The sequence below is a fragment of the Bacillus rossius genome, chromosome 16 (assembly GCF_032445375.1).
Source record: "Bacillus rossius redtenbacheri isolate Brsri chromosome 16, Brsri_v3, whole genome shotgun sequence".
Classification (NCBI taxonomy): Eukaryota; Metazoa; Arthropoda; class Insecta; order Phasmatodea; family Bacillidae; genus Bacillus; species Bacillus rossius.
In genome coordinates, this window is record NC_086343.1 from 42,004,048 (window position 1) to 42,021,799 (window position 17,752).

General features: G+C 43.1%; 1 protein-coding gene across 2 annotated transcripts in view; it reads left to right on the top strand.

Annotated features, from left to right (window-relative positions):
• Window positions 1–5,529: 5,529 nt before the first annotated feature.
• The window catches only part of LOC134540455 (uncharacterized), a 48,334-nt gene continuing 36,111 nt past the window's right edge, over window positions 5,530–17,752 (top strand). For both annotated transcript variants that reach the window (XR_010076443.1, XM_063383217.1), the window contains exons 1-2: window positions 5,530–8,710; window positions 15,746–15,925. Coding sequence is in view for 1 of the 2 variants with exons in the window: in XM_063383217.1 (XP_063239287.1) it covers window positions 5,941–8,710; window positions 15,746–15,925 (2,950 nt within the window). In the remaining variant the exon portion in view is untranslated. The remainder of the gene's footprint in view (window positions 8,711–15,745; window positions 15,926–17,752) is intronic.

A 17,752-nucleotide genomic window follows, 5' to 3' on the forward strand; every position in this document is an offset into this window, starting at 1 on the left:
TGTGCCTTCAGCGAACATCCTCGCCCGCACCCCCCCCTTCCTTTTCAACAACCTTCACATCCTCGCGCTCTCCGCTTTGTGCGGCTGTCCGGGCGCTCTCGGCCGCCGCTACACACGGCTATCCGCATCTCCCCTTCCTAGTGGCCAGTCTCGGCTCTCCCTTTTGTGCGGCTGTCCGGGCGCATCTCGGCCAGCGGCCCGAATCAGCGCGCGCGCCAACCCCCCTCACCACTCGACATTCGCCGGGAGTCTGTTTGTAAACAGAGCCACGTGCGCGCACGAAGCGACTGTCAACATCAAAGCCCCGCGCAACGCGATGGCGGACAGGATCAAGACCGAAGAGCTTCTGGAACTGTGGCACAACAGCACGGAGACGCAGGCACAGGCGAGAACACCACCAGTGAACAACACCCCCTTGCTGGTCCACCACACACCGGCGACCCCCGCACCAACGACCACCCGCGCCAGCGACTGGAGCTCGCACACCGACCACGCGACGCACGCCCCGGGGACGACCGAGGCCAAATGCACGTGGCACACCCTGGAGGACCTGGCACGAGCCCTGCTACCCAGCAGAGTGACTGCCGGAGTTCACCGGAGCCCCGCATGAGGATCCGAGGGATTTTCTGAGGCTGTGCGAAGCGCGCCTAATAGGGTGCCGGATGCACCAGTCCGAATGGACAGAGCGGGTTAGCGATCAGCTACGAGGGACCGCCCGGAGCTGGTGGAGCATGTGAGGCAGATTCGCAATGCCGTGGAGCGAATTCGCGAACGAGTTCAGCCACCGATTCGACACCGGATCGCCCCATGTCGAGTGTTCCGCCCACTTCTATGGGATACGGCAGAGGGACGACGAAGCAGTCGAGGCGTTCATAGCCACGAAAATACGACTGTTCCGCCGCATCTCACCCGGCACCGACCTGTCCGGGGTCCTGCCCGTCATCACGAGCTTGGTGAGAGACGAGCTGCAACCCTTCCTGCGCCGCTACCACGCCGGTGGCGTAGCAGATTACGTGCAGGAAGCACGCGAGACAGAGCGCAACTTTCAGCGGGCCTGCAAGCGCGGCCCCGCCGCGAACGCCCGAGGAAATGACAGCCCACCGGAAGCCCGGCAGAACACCGCACCATGGGACACGCCCCCATACCAGCCCACAGGACCACGAGCCTTTGAGGCGCCGCCATCTTGGCGGGCGGAGCGACCGCCGCAGGACGCCACGGCACGGGAACACGTCCCGCTGTGTCTCTTGGGGTGCCCGCGTGGCGAACATCACTGGCACAGTGAGTGCCCGCGGGGATTCCGGGCTACGCGACCCGCCACGCCGCCGTGCCAGGAGGCGCACTTGAGACCAGCCCCGCCGCAATACGCCAGCCCGCCGGCACCAGGTATAGGGCGCCCTCCTCCTGCACCCGCCCACAGCCAGGCGCTCGGAGAGGGACACTCCCTCCCGACCTTGGGACAGCTGGACCACCCGCTGGACAACTTGTTCCGCATCCCCGTGGAGGTCAACGGACGGCCGGCCGCCGCGCTCGTCGACACCGGAGCGAGCGACGTCTTCGTGCGGCCCTCGTTCGTGCCCGCAGGCGCGTTACGACCGGGCGGCGGCGAGCTATGCCTGGCCACCACGATGCACAACGGGCGGATGCTGGGACACGCCAAGATCGCGGTGAGTACCAGAGAATCACACAGTTGTGTATCTGCGGTGGTGGTGTAGGATTTGCGCGAGGAGGTGGTGCTGGGACTCTCCTGGATAGCCCAGCAAGACGCAGTCTTAGCACTGGAACCTCCCCGCCTCAACCTGGGGCGGGCGGAGAGATGTGTAGTGTACGCCCTAGGTCAGACGTCCCTCCACCAGGACACGGTACTGGCCCTAGTGGACATGCGCATCGACGTCCCCCCCGCTCAACAGGCTGAGGTAAACAAGATCCTGCCTCCCACACATGCCAGCACAGCTGCCGACGGGCTTGAGACTCCTCCCGACGCACACCCGCCCGGAGGACCGGAAACGGACACCAAACATGACCCCCGCGAGGTCCCCTGCTCCACAGCTGCCCCGACACGGGGGGAAGCCCCCTAGAGCAAGGGCCCCCCCCCCCCCCGAGGAAAGAGGAGCCCGCGGGGACATACACCCCGCCATGCCGGCAGAGAAGGGGCCGACCCTGCCTTGCCCGGCACCGGGTATTGAAGGTCGCGGGGGAGTGCCCCGAGGGGAGTAGCCCGCGAGAGCGCCCCCGACGGCAGCGCCGACCCCCGGCCCACCTGTCCGAGTACGTCCTGGGCAGTCTCGTCACGCCGTCCCACACCTCATGCGCCGCGGTGCCGCCTCCCGGCCCAGCTGCCCACGCAGCAACCGAGGCGGCGTCCACCTGCGCCGACACTCCATGAGCCGCGGCGCCGTTTCCCGGCCCAGCTGCCCACGCAGCGACCGAGGCGGCGTCTGCCTGCGCCGACACTCCATGCGCCGCGGCGGCGCCTCCCGGCCCAGCTGCCCACGCAGCGACCGGGGCGGCGTCCGCCTGCGCCGGCACCTCATGCGCCGCGGCGGCGCCTCCCGGCCCAGCTGCCCACGCAGCGACCGAGGCGGCGTCCGCCTGCGCCGACTCTCCATGCGCCGCGGCGCCGCCTCCCGGCCCAGCTGCCCACGCAGCGACTGAGGCGGCATCCGCCTGCGCCAGAACCTCATTCGCCGCGGCGCCGCCTCCCGGCCCAGCTGTCCACGCAGCGACCGAGGCGGAGTTCGCCTGCGTCAACACTCCATGCGCCGCGGCCCAGCTGCCCACGCAGCGACCGAGGCGGCATCCGCCTGCGCCAGCACCTATTGCGCCGCAGCGCCGCCTCCCGGCTCAGCTGCCCACGCAGCGACCGAGGCGGCGTCCGCCTGCACCGACACTCCATGCGCCGCAGGGGCGCCTTCCGGCCCAGCCTCCCACGCAGCGACCAAGGTAACGTCCACCTGCACCGACTCTCCATGCGCCGCGGCGCCGCCTCCCGGCCCAGCTGCCCACGCAGCGACGGAGGCGGCATCCGCCTGCGCCAGCACCTCATGGGCCGCGGCGCCGCCTCCCGGCCCAGCTGCCCACGCAGCGACCGAGGCGGCGTCCGCCTGTGCCAGCACCTCATGCGCCGCGGCGCCGCCTCGCGGCCCAGCTGCCCACGCAGCGACCGAGGCGGCATCCGCCTGCGCCAGCACCTCATGCGCCGCGGCGCCGCCTCCCGGCCCTGCCCACGCAGCGACCGAGGCGGCGTCCGCCTGCTCCAGCACCTCACGCGCCGCCGGCGCTAAGGCGTCACGCGCTATGGGATCGCGTGTCGAAGGGTGCCGGCTGAGCTAGGGGATCGTCGTACCGCGGGAGCGGGTACACGGGGCAGAGACGGGCTTCCACTTGGGGGGGGGGGGGGGCATTTGACGTTGTACCGACCATGGCATTTAAGCCCGTGCTCCGCACCGCCAGTACCGTATCCCGTTTTCGGAGCGCGCCCCTTGCCCAGCCGGATTGAGTCAGGCGAGCGCCTCGGGCGTGACCCCAATAGACAACAAACCTCAATAACAGTCACCGCGGCCACTGGCCTTAATTAATTTGCCAGTGACTATGATCAAGTCGGAATAGGAGAAGTCTCTCTACAACAATTCACAGTGGGACAACATGTTAGTAAATTTACAGTCGCCAACTTGATGTCACAATTTAAATAATTAAATACATTAAAACTATTGTTAAGCCTTAAGCACCCAATTACCAGGTGCTACATTTTAATTGGGCACCTGGAACATGTTTTAACTGGTAATATAGTAAATTAAATTAATATAACTTTTTTGACGCCGACTCACAAAGAAGAGAAAGTTTCTCTTCCTTGCGAAGCGGCCATGTCCGGCAGTCTCGAACACTCCGTGCCGGGAACAGACGTGTGTCCGTGGGCAGCATCCAAGTTTTCTTTCTGTAATTATTTTATTCTGTAATAAATATTTAAATTTAAATCTCTTATTAATTCATAGCTGCCCACGTCGACTCGGCGCGTATTTTACGGAACCGGGCCTATCCCGACCGTCTTCATCGTGATACCGCGCTGCAGATCGTATCACTTACGTAAGTGTTTCGCCGAATTTAGGAGCCCGCTCATAGAGCCCCCCCCCCACCCCTGCACCCGTTAATGTTCGGCGCTGGCCGTCTCCAGCGAGCATCGACCCGCGTCCCGCGAGACTGCCGCGGTAACCATTAGTGTCGCGTAGTGTTATGTTTTTTCTGTGTTAATTGTGTAACGGCTAGACGTCGCCAAGTGTTGGCGAGAGTGTTTTGTAGGGTTACTAGATTAAAGGTAATTCTCACCAACTCGTGTACACGAATTTTCCGGAGTCTCCCGTCCTCCACACGGCCGAGCGGCCTTCACAGTCAAGGGAGAACCATTCAGGGTAGATTCAAGCCGTGTACCTGGCGGGGCACGCGGGGGCAGAGTACCCACGACCCAACACCAACGGCCTAGCAGCCCGCTAGCCTGGCGCCCCTCCGGACAACAAGAGCACCGCGATGCTCGTAGCGCCCGTCAGGTACCCCCCGGGCCTTTCACATAGGTCGGGTGACGGCAACTTCAGACCTAGCATGAATAGGTGTAAATGCTTTGACCTGGGCCACATATTGAGTTTTCCCTTAGCTAAACTCCTCCTAATTAAATAGTATGTTTAGTTAGGTTAAGAAAAAATGTATTGGATATTGACTGAAGAGAGAGTTATCAAATGAACATTTTTTATTTACTGTATGATCGAGGCTGTTTCTAGATATGGCATGTGATGCACCAATTTTATACAAATGATTACTTCAAGAATTTACAAGTCAAATATGGTTATGCATTGTAAAATAATTTGGCTAACCTAATGTTTTAGACCACCTTCCATCTCTAAGGGTGGTATTCCAAGGCATTCGGGTAAGGTAATGAATAAGCCTTACCTTGTTGTGATACAACTGTGACCTAACACGCAGACTGTATATTTCAGAATGTGTCTAATTCCATTCCCTGTTAGGTAACAAAAAACCTACCTTTCAATAAAATGTAATCTGCATGAGACTAAAAACTGATTTCAATGCAGTCTAGCCGACGTTTGGCAACCATCGATACCTTTGCTACGCCCAAAATCATATAGATACTAGCACCTTCGCAAATTAAATAATAACAAGATAGTTTCTTTATAATAAAATTTTATTGGATACGGTACACCAACACGCTTGGTACTTTCTCAGATTATCACAAAAATTACTAAATATAAAAGAGTTAATTGGCGACAGATACTGTTCAGCGACCGGGACAAAATCAACGAAAAAGTTAGCTCTGTGCATACGCGTATTTTGGGGCACCGAATAGGAAACCAAAATTCGTTGCCTAAAAATTAAGGGACTACCAAGCTGTTTCATATCGTGGCTATGAAATAAGCTTGGGGTACAGGTGTAGCATATTCAATACCAAAACAATATTTTTTTTAAATCTTGGAATATCGGCTTATTAAAATCCTATGAACGCTCTTATTTTTATGTCATTAAATATCAAGACACTAAAATGCAGATTAGACAATAATATAAGTATAAATGAATATTTTCCCAGTTCCTGATTCTAAAGTTAGCTGGTTAATTTAGATCTTTATATAGTTCGGGACAAAACTAAATTTATTTGGTTTTTATGCCATGTAGTTGGTAGTGATTATTATTTGTAACCGATTTCTGAGGAAAAAAAATGGAATTATGTTTAACCTGGAAGCTAAATTTCAGTAAACTTGTGTACTTGATCGATGCCAAATCTAGTAACCAACGATAATGAGTATTAAAACTATTTAAAATAAAAATGTGTTTTTGGGATGTGCTGATTACGGGGAGTGTGTAAGCGATGTGATTGTGATGTTTTTAATATATATTAGTGTTACAATTTATAGTTTCATGTTTTGTTGACGCACGCAGTTCGAGATGACAAAGATCCCAGATCTTCTGGATATAGTTAGACTGTCGAAAAAAGCAGAAAGTTGTTGGATAAAGTACGAACATTTATTCAATTTGGTGAAAATGAGTGATAGTGTTTTTAGTAGTTTTAAGGTAGGTGATAAAAGTGAGTGTGAAGGAGAATTTTCATCCTGTGATTACGATAAGAGTGATTATGAACATACTGTTTATTCTCCCTGTTCCTCGTCTACACGTTGGTTTTCAGACGAACCAGCCGAATATTTCGTTGTTGCTGGTAAGAAACCTTTGTCATTGGTTTTTAAACGGTCCAGGTCTAATTCTCCCGTCCTCAAACCCAAGTCGTGCAAGTCTCCGTTTTCTAGCAGCAAACTCGTGGACAGAAAATCATTTTCGGACTCCGAGCAGTTGATATCAGGTATGAACGTGGATCTTGCAGAGCATAAAGTTTTGGACCATAACATTGATGCTTGTTATACTTGCATTTCGAATAGGCATACTCGACGGGACACTACCAGTGACATGGAAAACGGGCAACATTATGCCCGTAACAGGATTAGTCCTGTTAAGAATTCTGTGAAAGGGAGCGGAGAAGAGAGAGAGAGTGATAATTATCAGGTTGAGGATAAGGAAAATAAATTTTATTCCTATTCAGACCTCGCAGGTGGTAACATAATTGACTCAAAAAAAACATTTTCCAAAACTGTTGTGCCCTTTTCTGAATGTGCTGACGTAAAAACTGATGATCTTAAATCACTTTATTGTAAAAGTGATAATTGTTTAGAAATTAAACCACAGGATGTAGATATGATTGAGATAGGGTTAAATAAAAAGATTGGGTGGAATGGTATTAGTAAAATATCACCGACTAAGAACAGTTTATTCAAAAACATTTCTTTATCATGTGGGGAGGGTGATGGAAATGCTGAAAGTAAAATGTTAATGCAAGATGTGGATATGTTGAAAACATCTCTCAAGGAAAATGGGAGGCCTTGTGTCATTGAAGCTGATTCATGTACAGTGTACAGCATTCGTAGTGAAAACAGTTTGCACAGTACTTTGGATAACCAGATACACAGTGAAAACAAAGTTGATATGGTAGGTGTTTCCCAAACGTCTCCTGAAATGCAAGTGATACAAAATTATGTGACCTCATCTATAGCTGTTAGTTCTGAAGCTTCTTTCCATGATACATGCAGGTTTCAAGATCAGATGTCTTCATCAAATGATGTGAAATGTGTGAGTGAATGTGGAAATAAATTACTTACAGTGCCTTTGTTTGGTTACTCTCTTGAAACTGAGGTGGATCTAAGTAAGGTTACTTCTTGTAATGTTATACATAATGACTCAGTGAGTGAAATGCCCTCTGCTCAGAAAAAACTTTCTTCATGGCATGTAAATGATAAAAACACCAGTGAATGCTCTATGCTGCAAAATAATGTATCATCACACACAGTGTCTGAATCGCAGTTGTCAAAATGTGATTCTGTTACCGTTATGATAAACAAGGCTGGAAAATGTTGCCTAGCAAGTGAAAATACTGCAGGAAATGCATATAGTTACCCGCCAGGTACGCCAGAGGTGGTCCTAGAGAAGTCAGAACCAGGTGTCGTTGAAACTGAAGCAAGTGCCTTAACGCAGAGAGAACCTGACAGTGTTCAGCCTCGTCTTAGCCGGTTGAGCTGTGTCTCGGGCAGTGTACAAGCTGTGGACAGTGATGCAGCAGTCTGTGGTGGCAGTGCTCTGATGTCCTTGGCTGCACCAGACGTGGAGGGTCAGTCCTCGGAGGCTGGCAACATGACTGCGAGCCCTCGAATGACTGTAGCAGAGAACTGTGCAGTGGCTGTAGTTGCCACACATGATGATGTAACTTGTAGAGAGGACCACTGTTCTGCGGTGTTAGACACTTGTCACAATGATGCCCAACATGGTAATGGAGTTGGTTCAGATATGATGAAACATGATTTGTACGAAACAGATAGCATCGAAATGATAGAACATGTAAGGAATCCCATTGATGTTTCACCAGAGCGCATTGATTTCGACGATGAACTGCAAATATTAGAGGTGAAGAATAGGGTCCCTTATGGCAACGTGGCGACAGCTAGCCATAACCTGTTCCCTTGGGATCTGGAGAAAGATGGTTCGTTTGTTTTCCCCAGTGACGAGTTGAAGGAGGAGGATGGCTCGGGGGCAGGCTGCGTTGCGGAGGCTCCGTCTGCCGGCAGCAGCCAGCATGGCCTCAGCAACGACCCCTTCATCTGCGGCCTGTCACGTGACAGTGACGATGCACAGAGCCCCAGCACAGACTGCCTGCTCTCACCGCAGATGTTCGCGGCGGTGGGAGGGGAGGACACGGAGAGTGCGTGCGACCACTTCCTCTTCGAGGTCAAGTCGGACTGCAGTGCTGACGCGGGCGACAACCAGCTCCTGTGTCCTGTTGGTGTGAACAGCGGTCTTCCTTTTGGCGAGGTGGAGGAGAAGGACGACAGGGCATTTGGTGTGATCGGCATTGCGGCCGACACGAGTGATGTGCGCGCGCTCGTGAAGCCCCGTGACCCCCTGCAGGGGAGCAGCGCTGGCGAGGGGAACCACCGGTCCTCGCACGGCGCAAGCCGGCCGAGTCGAGGCGAGAAGCGCTCCTCTCGCGATGGCTCCAAGGTTTACGGCTTCTCGGAAGAGACGATGGACGGTATTTTCGATGACGGTTCCGGGGATGTCTATAGGGAGCGGTCGCCTCTCTTGTTCTCGTCTGATGAAGAAAAGTTTCTTAGCGATGGTGAGTAGAAAATTGTGTTAATTATGTAAATAAAATCATGGCATGGAAGGTTGAGATATATATCTCTCTAATGACTGTTCTATGTAAAATAAGTCTCTAAGTTGGTAGTTTTAACCTGTGACAAGGATGACTAAGATAATTTAGCACAAAAATTATATCTGAAAATAAACACAATGAATGTCGTATCCTAGTTTGCAATCAGTAATTGCTGACTTATTTGACAAAGATAAACAGAATTCTTTATGAATTAGGCATATTTCTGGTATTTAAATCACTACTTGGGTTAGTGATAAATGTGTTAATCCCAGTACCTTATAGGTAGTACATACTTTGGTAAATATGTAGGGTAACGGTATATGCGAAAAAAAATGCTAAAAATCTGAAAATACTTTTATTCTATGCTCTTTCACTTCCTCTTTGCAAATCAGCCGGCGGAGATAAGAAATTCCAAATACTTTAGGAGATATAGAATTTTTAAATTTTCATCACAATACCTGTGAATTCAGGCGGCCACCATTGTTTCTTGTTTACGAGACGAGTATGATTTTTTTTTTCCCGCGACGTAGGTGAACGACTACATTGTTGCTTGTTTAGGAGTATTTATTAAAATCTGAAAATACTTTTATTATAGTTATGTTATGTTAGGTTAGCTACATTAAAACACTTTAAAACACTATGGACGGTTAGTTAGGTTAGTATAGCTACATTAAAATAAACAGAGAAATATAAATATTAATAAATAAACCTGAGGTTGGCCGAAGGTAAATTGTTCGGGTGTAATCGGGAATTGCAGAACTTTATGTGCATCTTGATTTACCGTTCGTGAATGCCTAATTAATTAAAATGCTCGATTAGGTCAGGTCAGTTACATTATTAATATTTTCAAACTAAGCAGACATTAAAAATAATATAAATTAATTTTAATGGTTGTTTAGTTTTAAAGTATTTATAATGTAGCTGATCTGACCTAACAAACCGGGACAAAGGATGAACGGTAGGAACTCACGTAATTTTTTTTCTCTTATTACTTGCGCAACAAATAAAACATTAAAATTTGAAACATTAAAAACTCACATACGTTAGAGGCGGGTACAATTTCTTTGCCATTAGTAGAAAATGATGTAGTCGTTCTACCTACGTCGCGAAAATAAAAAAATCATAAACGTAAACAAGCAACAATGGTCGGTATTGTGATGGAAAATAAAAATTCAATATCTCCTAAAGTATTTGGAATTTCTTATCTCCGCCGGGTTTATTGAAAAGAGGAAGTGAAAGAGCATAGAATAAAAGTATTTTCAGATTTTTAGCATTTGTTTTCGCATATACCGCGACTCTACATATTTACCCATACTTTATAAATTAGTGGTTGATCACATAGACGTACTACTGAAAGTATCAAGGTCATTCCATGTCAAACCAACCAGTCACTCAAATACATTTTCAATCTCAATATGTCAAGTTGTGTATGACTAGAGAGCTGTTAGACTCCTCATTTTAAAGAACAGCTTAACAAGGTTTAATTTGCTACTTGCTTATGTTGTTTTTTAAAACCAAAAAAATCTCTTTGAGATAGGTTGTGTTATTTATTTATTTTTTTAAATTTTGAGGTGTGTGTGATTTTTTTTTTTTTTTTTAAAGATATATAAAAGGATTATTGAAAATTTTAGTGTGTGATCTCAATTGGATCTGGAGTCACAGTAAAACCTCAGAAGTTATGTTCAGGTAATGCTGGATTATAATTCTTGATTTGGTGTTTTTACGGGTAAATAATATTAGGTTCTGAGTTGTAAATCAACTTGCATAGAATATCAAAAATGTAAAAGAATGAAAGATAAGCCTTAATGTTTTACATTGTAAATCAAAAAGCTTTTTTTAGTAAGAATTTAAAAATATATTTATTCAGAAATAATACCTATATTAATATATAATTTCTTATTGGCATTGTTGGTTTCATCATGTATTAACTGATACATTCTTCTGGAAATTGGGGGTACATATTTGAATGATGGAGAAGGGCCGTGTGGTTCCAAGAAGCTTATTTTCACATGATCCTATTCTGTTGCTTGCACACAGCCTACCACCACTTCTCTGAGTATTGGCATGTAACAAAGCCAACAATGTCATTGATGTCCAGATCTTCAACAGCGTCCTCAGATGAAACTATTTCTATACTTTATTCTTCTGAAAAACTAAGGTGCTCCAACTTCTTTTCCTCATTGACATAGTGTATGACAAATGAACAAATTGTTGCTTGAAGCACTGTTCTAGTGGAAGCCCTAAACAGCATCTTGTAGTGCAAGTGAATAATTTTCTGCGAAATTTAAAAGACCAATGCATTGGTTTTCCGAAAGGGTTTCTTTCAAATGTCGTAAGTAGGAAGACTGTTCAACTACAATAAAAGAGTGCCTTAAAATTTTGGCAAACTCTGGAAAAAATAATCTAAAAACTGTTCTGTGGATTTTGTAACATTTATTATCAATTTGCATTCAGTTTGAAAGTAACATTTTCAGTACTATTTAACTCAAAAGCTTCTTCAAACTTAGTCTTCAAAACATCTCTTTCTGGGCAAGCAACCAATCTGAGAAAAAACATTAGCAGTTGGGGATTTTCAAATTATATTGTTTATTACATCTTTATATGTTTTAATCAAGAGTTCGCAATTTGCCAATTCAGGTAGTTTGAACTGGGTCATGATTAATTTGACATTTTGATGTTTGGTACATACACACACGCTGTGTCCCACAGAATCCCAGAAGAACACAATGCTTAGGGCGAAGCTCACAGAATTTTGTGTATACGTTTACCATCCACTTTGACAGAAGAAAAATTTTTTTATCAGGCATTTGATGACTTTAATTAAGGCTACTGTTGAGTTTACATTGAGTCTAATGTTCTGCCAGGCCTTGGATCTGGGGATCATTACAACTTTTTCAGCCAATAGCTTTTTTGCTTTTCTTGCTATAAAGTTTGAGGTTCCAAATTGAATTTCAATTTTTTAAGAGTACAACTTTTGGGAAATTTGATTTGATTTGATTTTTTATTGCATTCAATAGACCATACATAATGGTATAGAATATGTCATAAAAAAATACAAACACATAAACAGGTACAAAAACAGTATTAAAACATACAAAATTAAAATAATATAACAGCTGCACTTCCATGAATAAGCACCTATTTAGATAATATTATATATAAAAGAAAAGTAATACATAATTACAGTAAACAAAATTAAGTATAGATATCAACAATTAGAACACAATCTAACCTATATCACATAGTACAGTTCATCATAATCATATGTAAAACTCACAACAACAACAAAAACAGTAAAAATGTTACGAAGCTACCTCCTGTTCATAATCATCTATATTATAAAAAGCCTTATGTGATAAATAAAGAAATAATTCTGTTTTAAATAAATTATATTGCTCCATATTTTTTAGAGCTGATGGTAATTTATTAAATAATCTAATACCAACATTTCTAACTGACTGTAAAGTTTTTTCTTATGAACCCTTTTCAGATGAAAAATTTGCATTCATTCGTGTGAAATGCTCATGAATATTAGTATTGTTTATATAAATTGATTTGTTTTTATAAATAAAAAATAATACTTTGTAAATATAAATACAGGGCACAGTAAGAAGACCTAAAGATTTATAAATCTCACGACAACTGTCCAAACGTTTCATGTGGAGTATAATTCTGAATAATTTTTTTTTTGTATTATAAAAAATGATTGTAGATGATGTCTATTACTCCCCCAATACATAATTCCATAGCTGATTAAAGAATAAACATAGCCAAAGTAGGCAGACCATAGGCATTGTTTGGTAGTTATATGAGAAAGTACTTTAAACATATAACACATACTGTTTAATTTCTTTAGCAAACCAAACGTATGTTTGTCCCATGATAAAAATTCATCAATTTCAAGTCCAAGGAATCGTGAATGTGCCACAAAATTTAAGTTAGTATTTTTTAACAGAGTATTTGGTTTATTTGATTTTAATTTAGAGGGGAAAAAAAATAAAATTTGTTTTACCATAATTCAGTAGCAGTTTACTATTTGTAAACCAAGAGTTTAATGTATGTAGTGTACTCATAACCAGAACATCAAGTTTAGAAGCTGGATTGGCTTTAACCAGTACATTAGTATCATCTGCAAAATAAATGATAGGAATATCGGTAAAATGATAACTTAGATCATTTACATAGACCAGAAAAAGAAGTGCCCCTAAAACGCCACCTTGAGGAACTCCTACATTCATAAATTTAGGTAGGGAATTATAAGACTCTAAAATATTATTATTATTGACTCTAGTAACTTGAACTATCTGCATTCTGTTTGTGAGATAAGACTTTAACAATTTATTGACTACACCTCTAATTCCCAAATTATATAATTTATCAATGAGTAATTTATGATCTACTGTGTCGAAAGCTTTGGACAGATCAAGAAAAATACCAACGACATCCTCTGATCTGTCCTTGCATTCTGTGACAAAATCAACGAACTCACCAATAGCCGACTCAGTATTTTTTCCCTTTAAGAAACCATGCTGGGATGTAGATAGCAGGTTAAATTTTGTGAGATAGCTAACCAATCTGTTATTGATGGTAGACTCAAAATATTTTAGAAAAGGAACTAAGAAGTGAGATTGGTCTATAGTTCACAGTTAATGTAGAATTACCTTTTTTTAACAATGGAATAACTTTAGCAATTTTTAAGTCATTTGGAAAAACACCATGTATAAAAGATTCGTTTAAAGTGTTGTTAAAATCTGCATTTTAATACTTCTGTCTATAGTAGCATTGAACTTTTCTTTTAATTGTTCAATTATTTCACTGTCATAATCTTTTACAGAGTCAAGGCTACATGGACTTAAATTAAATACTTTGGTTCGAAACGCTTGTCACATTTTTAATTTTCTCTTTGGGATTTGTTTTCTCATATATACATATAACCATTTTTTTAATAGGAATTTTTTTCTATAACTTTCTGACTTCTATTCAGAGCATTAATTACCTCTAATTTCTCTGGAATTGACAATGTAATTTGAACTATTTCCTCAGAAACATACAGAACATCTTGTGGTACAGAGTTATCAGAAACACAGTCTTCTGAATTAGTTAACATCTCTGGAAATTTTAGTACAGCTTTACGACACCCATCACATACTTTGTCACCCTTGCGAAACTGTAATTACAATTCAAAATGTTTGCATTTACAAATCTTAACTTTTCTTATAGTAATCATGACGAGGATTCCTAAATGGATTACAACAATAAACCGACAAATGTTGGGAAGTGCCAGGTTCATCCAATTTGTGTTAAAATCATAAAGTATTATTTTATTTCGAAGACTTCTGCAATTGGGCACAAGTCCGATGGCAAGTATTCACCCTATCTTCTCCCACTCGTGTCATTCCATGGAAAATCACCCAAGGGTGGTTGCTGACCCATTTTGATAAAATTGGAAATTTTGTCACACAAAAAAGTACATATTCCATCAGTGCAAACCTGAAGGTGCTGATTTTTATCTGCCACCATTTTTATTTTACAGACCAAAATGGCCGCTGCCGTGTACCAAAATTTACATTTCCAAGCCTTTATGTTTTGTTTAATATCTTGATATCTATCAAAGATACGAAGTCATGTGCGATGTCATTGCAAAGAGGAGGCTTTTCTCCTGTCAGTTCTCCCTTCCAGCTGTAGACCCTCTCATCTTTCTTTTCCCTTGCAAATCTAACCACCTTTGTCTTGCCCACTGTTATCTTAATATCATGTCTTCCTACCCACTCCTGCCACTCCCCTCCCTGCATCTCCGTACCACACAGTCGTCGGAGAGTGGAGAGTATGCACCCTGTAATGCCTTCCCCTTGACTGATGTAACACTCATCCTCTATCCTGTTCTCCTATCCATTACGACCCCCTACACCTTCATGAGGTAACTTGTCCAATAGTATTAAATCATGTACTAATTAAATGGTTAATAACTAAAATCAAAATTAGTATAAATAATTACAATTAATAAATATGGGCTACATAATATGTCCTTTTACTAATTATCTAGGTTATCAGTGCTTTTATTTTGAATTATTCCATATTCATTGCTAAAGTCTAAATATGTTAATTAATTAACAAACTTATTTCACTTCCACAAAATAATAATAATATCTTTATAAAATTACACAGTCATACAAAACAACTCCCAAGTTCACTGACAGCTAGGCCTACTAAACTGTCCACTCACTGAGAGCTAATGGGAAACTTAGCTGAAACTAAAACAGTGTGGGTAACACCATACACTCCTGCAGTAACACGAATAAACAAGTGCACGGTAATAAAAAACATTGACAAGGCTTATCTTTCCTTCTATTGTTCTGACCATATCATATTTTTTTATATATAAGTGTACTTACAACTCAGAACCTACTCATATTTACCTGTATAACACCAAATCAAGAATTATGATCCAGTTTTACCTGAACATAACCACTGAGGTTTTATGAACTCCTAAACCTTTTGACATCACACTATAAAATTTTCAGGATTCATTTTATATAATATCTCAAAACACGTATGATTTTCTCAAAATTAAAAAAAAAAAAAAAAATTATCTTTAATTTTTCTTAAAAAAATGTTTTTTTGATATATATAAAAAAATGGCTTTTACCCAACATAGGCAAGTAGCAAATTAAATTAAACTTTGTAAGTTGCTCATTAAAGAGAGGGGCCTAACAGCTCTCTAAGTCATATACAACTTGAGATATTTGAGATTGAAAATGTATAGGTGAACCATAAAAAGAAAAAAAAATATCAACATTTTGAAAATTAATCACACGAAATCACAATGAGATAAAAAAGTTATGAAATTATTTTCTTATTTGTATAATTAAGGAGAATGATTCCTATAAGTGTTATAAAAATCTAAAATGGTGAGGTTGAAAATAATTGACATGGAATGAACGAGAGTAGAAGCTGTCCTGTCCGAGCCAGTGGTGGGAGCTGTGAGGTGCGTGGTTCCAGGGGAGGAGGAGCCGGCGGGAGCCGCCGCAGCCCGGGGGCAGGCGCTCCGGAAGCAGCGCCTGGGCCGGCTGCAAGAGCTGGTGAGTGGCGTTCCCCCGCCGCCCGCCGTCACCTTCCCTCAGCACTGCGTCGGCACCATGCTCGGGCTGCTCCGTGGCTTCTCCGTCCCGACTCCTGCAGGTACATCTTTACAGAGCCATACCAATCATTAACATTTATATACTTTTTAATGATTTTTTGCTGTATCTTTCTTTTTATGTCTTTGACGCTTACCTTTACAACAGATTAAGGGGCCCGCCTCGTCAGGGGTGTATGTGTGTTAGTGAGGCGGGATGATAAGCGCGACGCTCGCTGGTGCTTCCAGCGCGGTATAGCCTCTAAGCGCAAGTCTCTGAACTGGTGCGCATTCGTCTCGTCATCACAGGATAACTGTGAAATTTGAGCGGTGACCGTAACATTATATGGCGGAGAAATGAAGATAAAGGTGTTATGCAAGCCCCTTAAGTGCTTTCAAGAATCTGTACTGATTGTTTTATGCCTAAAAATTACTCTGAAAACACGCGTTTTAGGCATTTTAACGCTTCTAAAAATACAGTTTAAAAACTTAATCCGAAATTAAAAGTACTTTTCGGTCCTCAGCGAACTCTTAAATGCTATTCGTAAATAGGCCCCACTCGGATATCTTAAGTAGTTTTGAAATTGCGTTGTTTTTCCTGAAGCTCTGCACACCGTATGTGTGCCCAGGTAGGCGGGCCCCTTAAATTAGCTTTGCTCTTTGTGGGTGACATGTGACGTGTTTGCTTCCAGTGTTGCTTCCCAGGCAGGGTGTTAGTTGCAAGGGGGAACATGAAACTGTTGGGGTTATGCAGAAAGTCCAGAGGGTTAGACTGCTCTTTCCTTCATTCCTCCTGTAAAGTACATGGAAGGTAGTGGATATACTTTAAAACCTATGTTGATGTTGCCCATTTTGTTTGCAATCTACTGAAATCATTTGTTGAAAATATACATTTCAGATCCTAAGTATAAGCACAATTAACATGTTTGAAAAGAAATTTGATACTTTTACCAAGTTTTTATATTTCATTAATGTCTGTTGATTTTACATGCTGGACATGTTCAGGGTTATAGGAATTAATTAAATAATTTTAAGTGTAATAGTTTTTTAAGGCATAATTGTAAGGTGTTTTTTTTTTTTTCCTTATAAAGCCTTTCAATTCATAATTACATATTATTGGTAATTGTGTATTTTTAGTGTTTTGGCTACATTAACAAGGAGGTTAAATATTGTTTATCAATTTATTTTACTGTATTTCATAGCTTGTAACTTTTTTTGTATGTTAATGTATAGGACATTATAAACTTTTCTGATAAATATAGAAGCATGATAAAACAGAGAGTATGTTGGCCCACTGCTACAGTTTTATAAATTATCTGGAGATTTTTGGCAGCCAACAAGATTAAAATAACCACAGTGGTAAAGACTTTACTACGGGGAAGTCCCTTGCTAAGAAATCAAGGAACATCTGTATGAAATTTCCATGTTCCTGGGAGCCGTTGGAAGTTGTTAAACCTAGGTTTGAGCTCTTCTTGTCGAGCAGTAATTTCCTCTTCTTTAATATATATATATATATATATATATATATATATATATATATATATATATATATATATATACACACACACACACACACACACACACACACACATATATATATATATATATATTTATATATACATAATACCTTTAATTGTCTGTGTACAGTGCATAAACATATCTTCAGGGGAAAGAATGTGATCCTTGACTGTTCTTTGAAGACTCGCCTTTGTTACTTCCCTTTTTGTTGTTCCTCCGACACCATCACAGTCATTTTTTTCAATAGATGTTGCGAAGAAATTTCACTCTGCACTAAGGCCGAAATTATTCTTATGGTGACATTCATAAAATTCCTTTTTATTTTTATACTGACTTGATGATCCATTTGAGAAGTAAATTATATGTTGAACCCA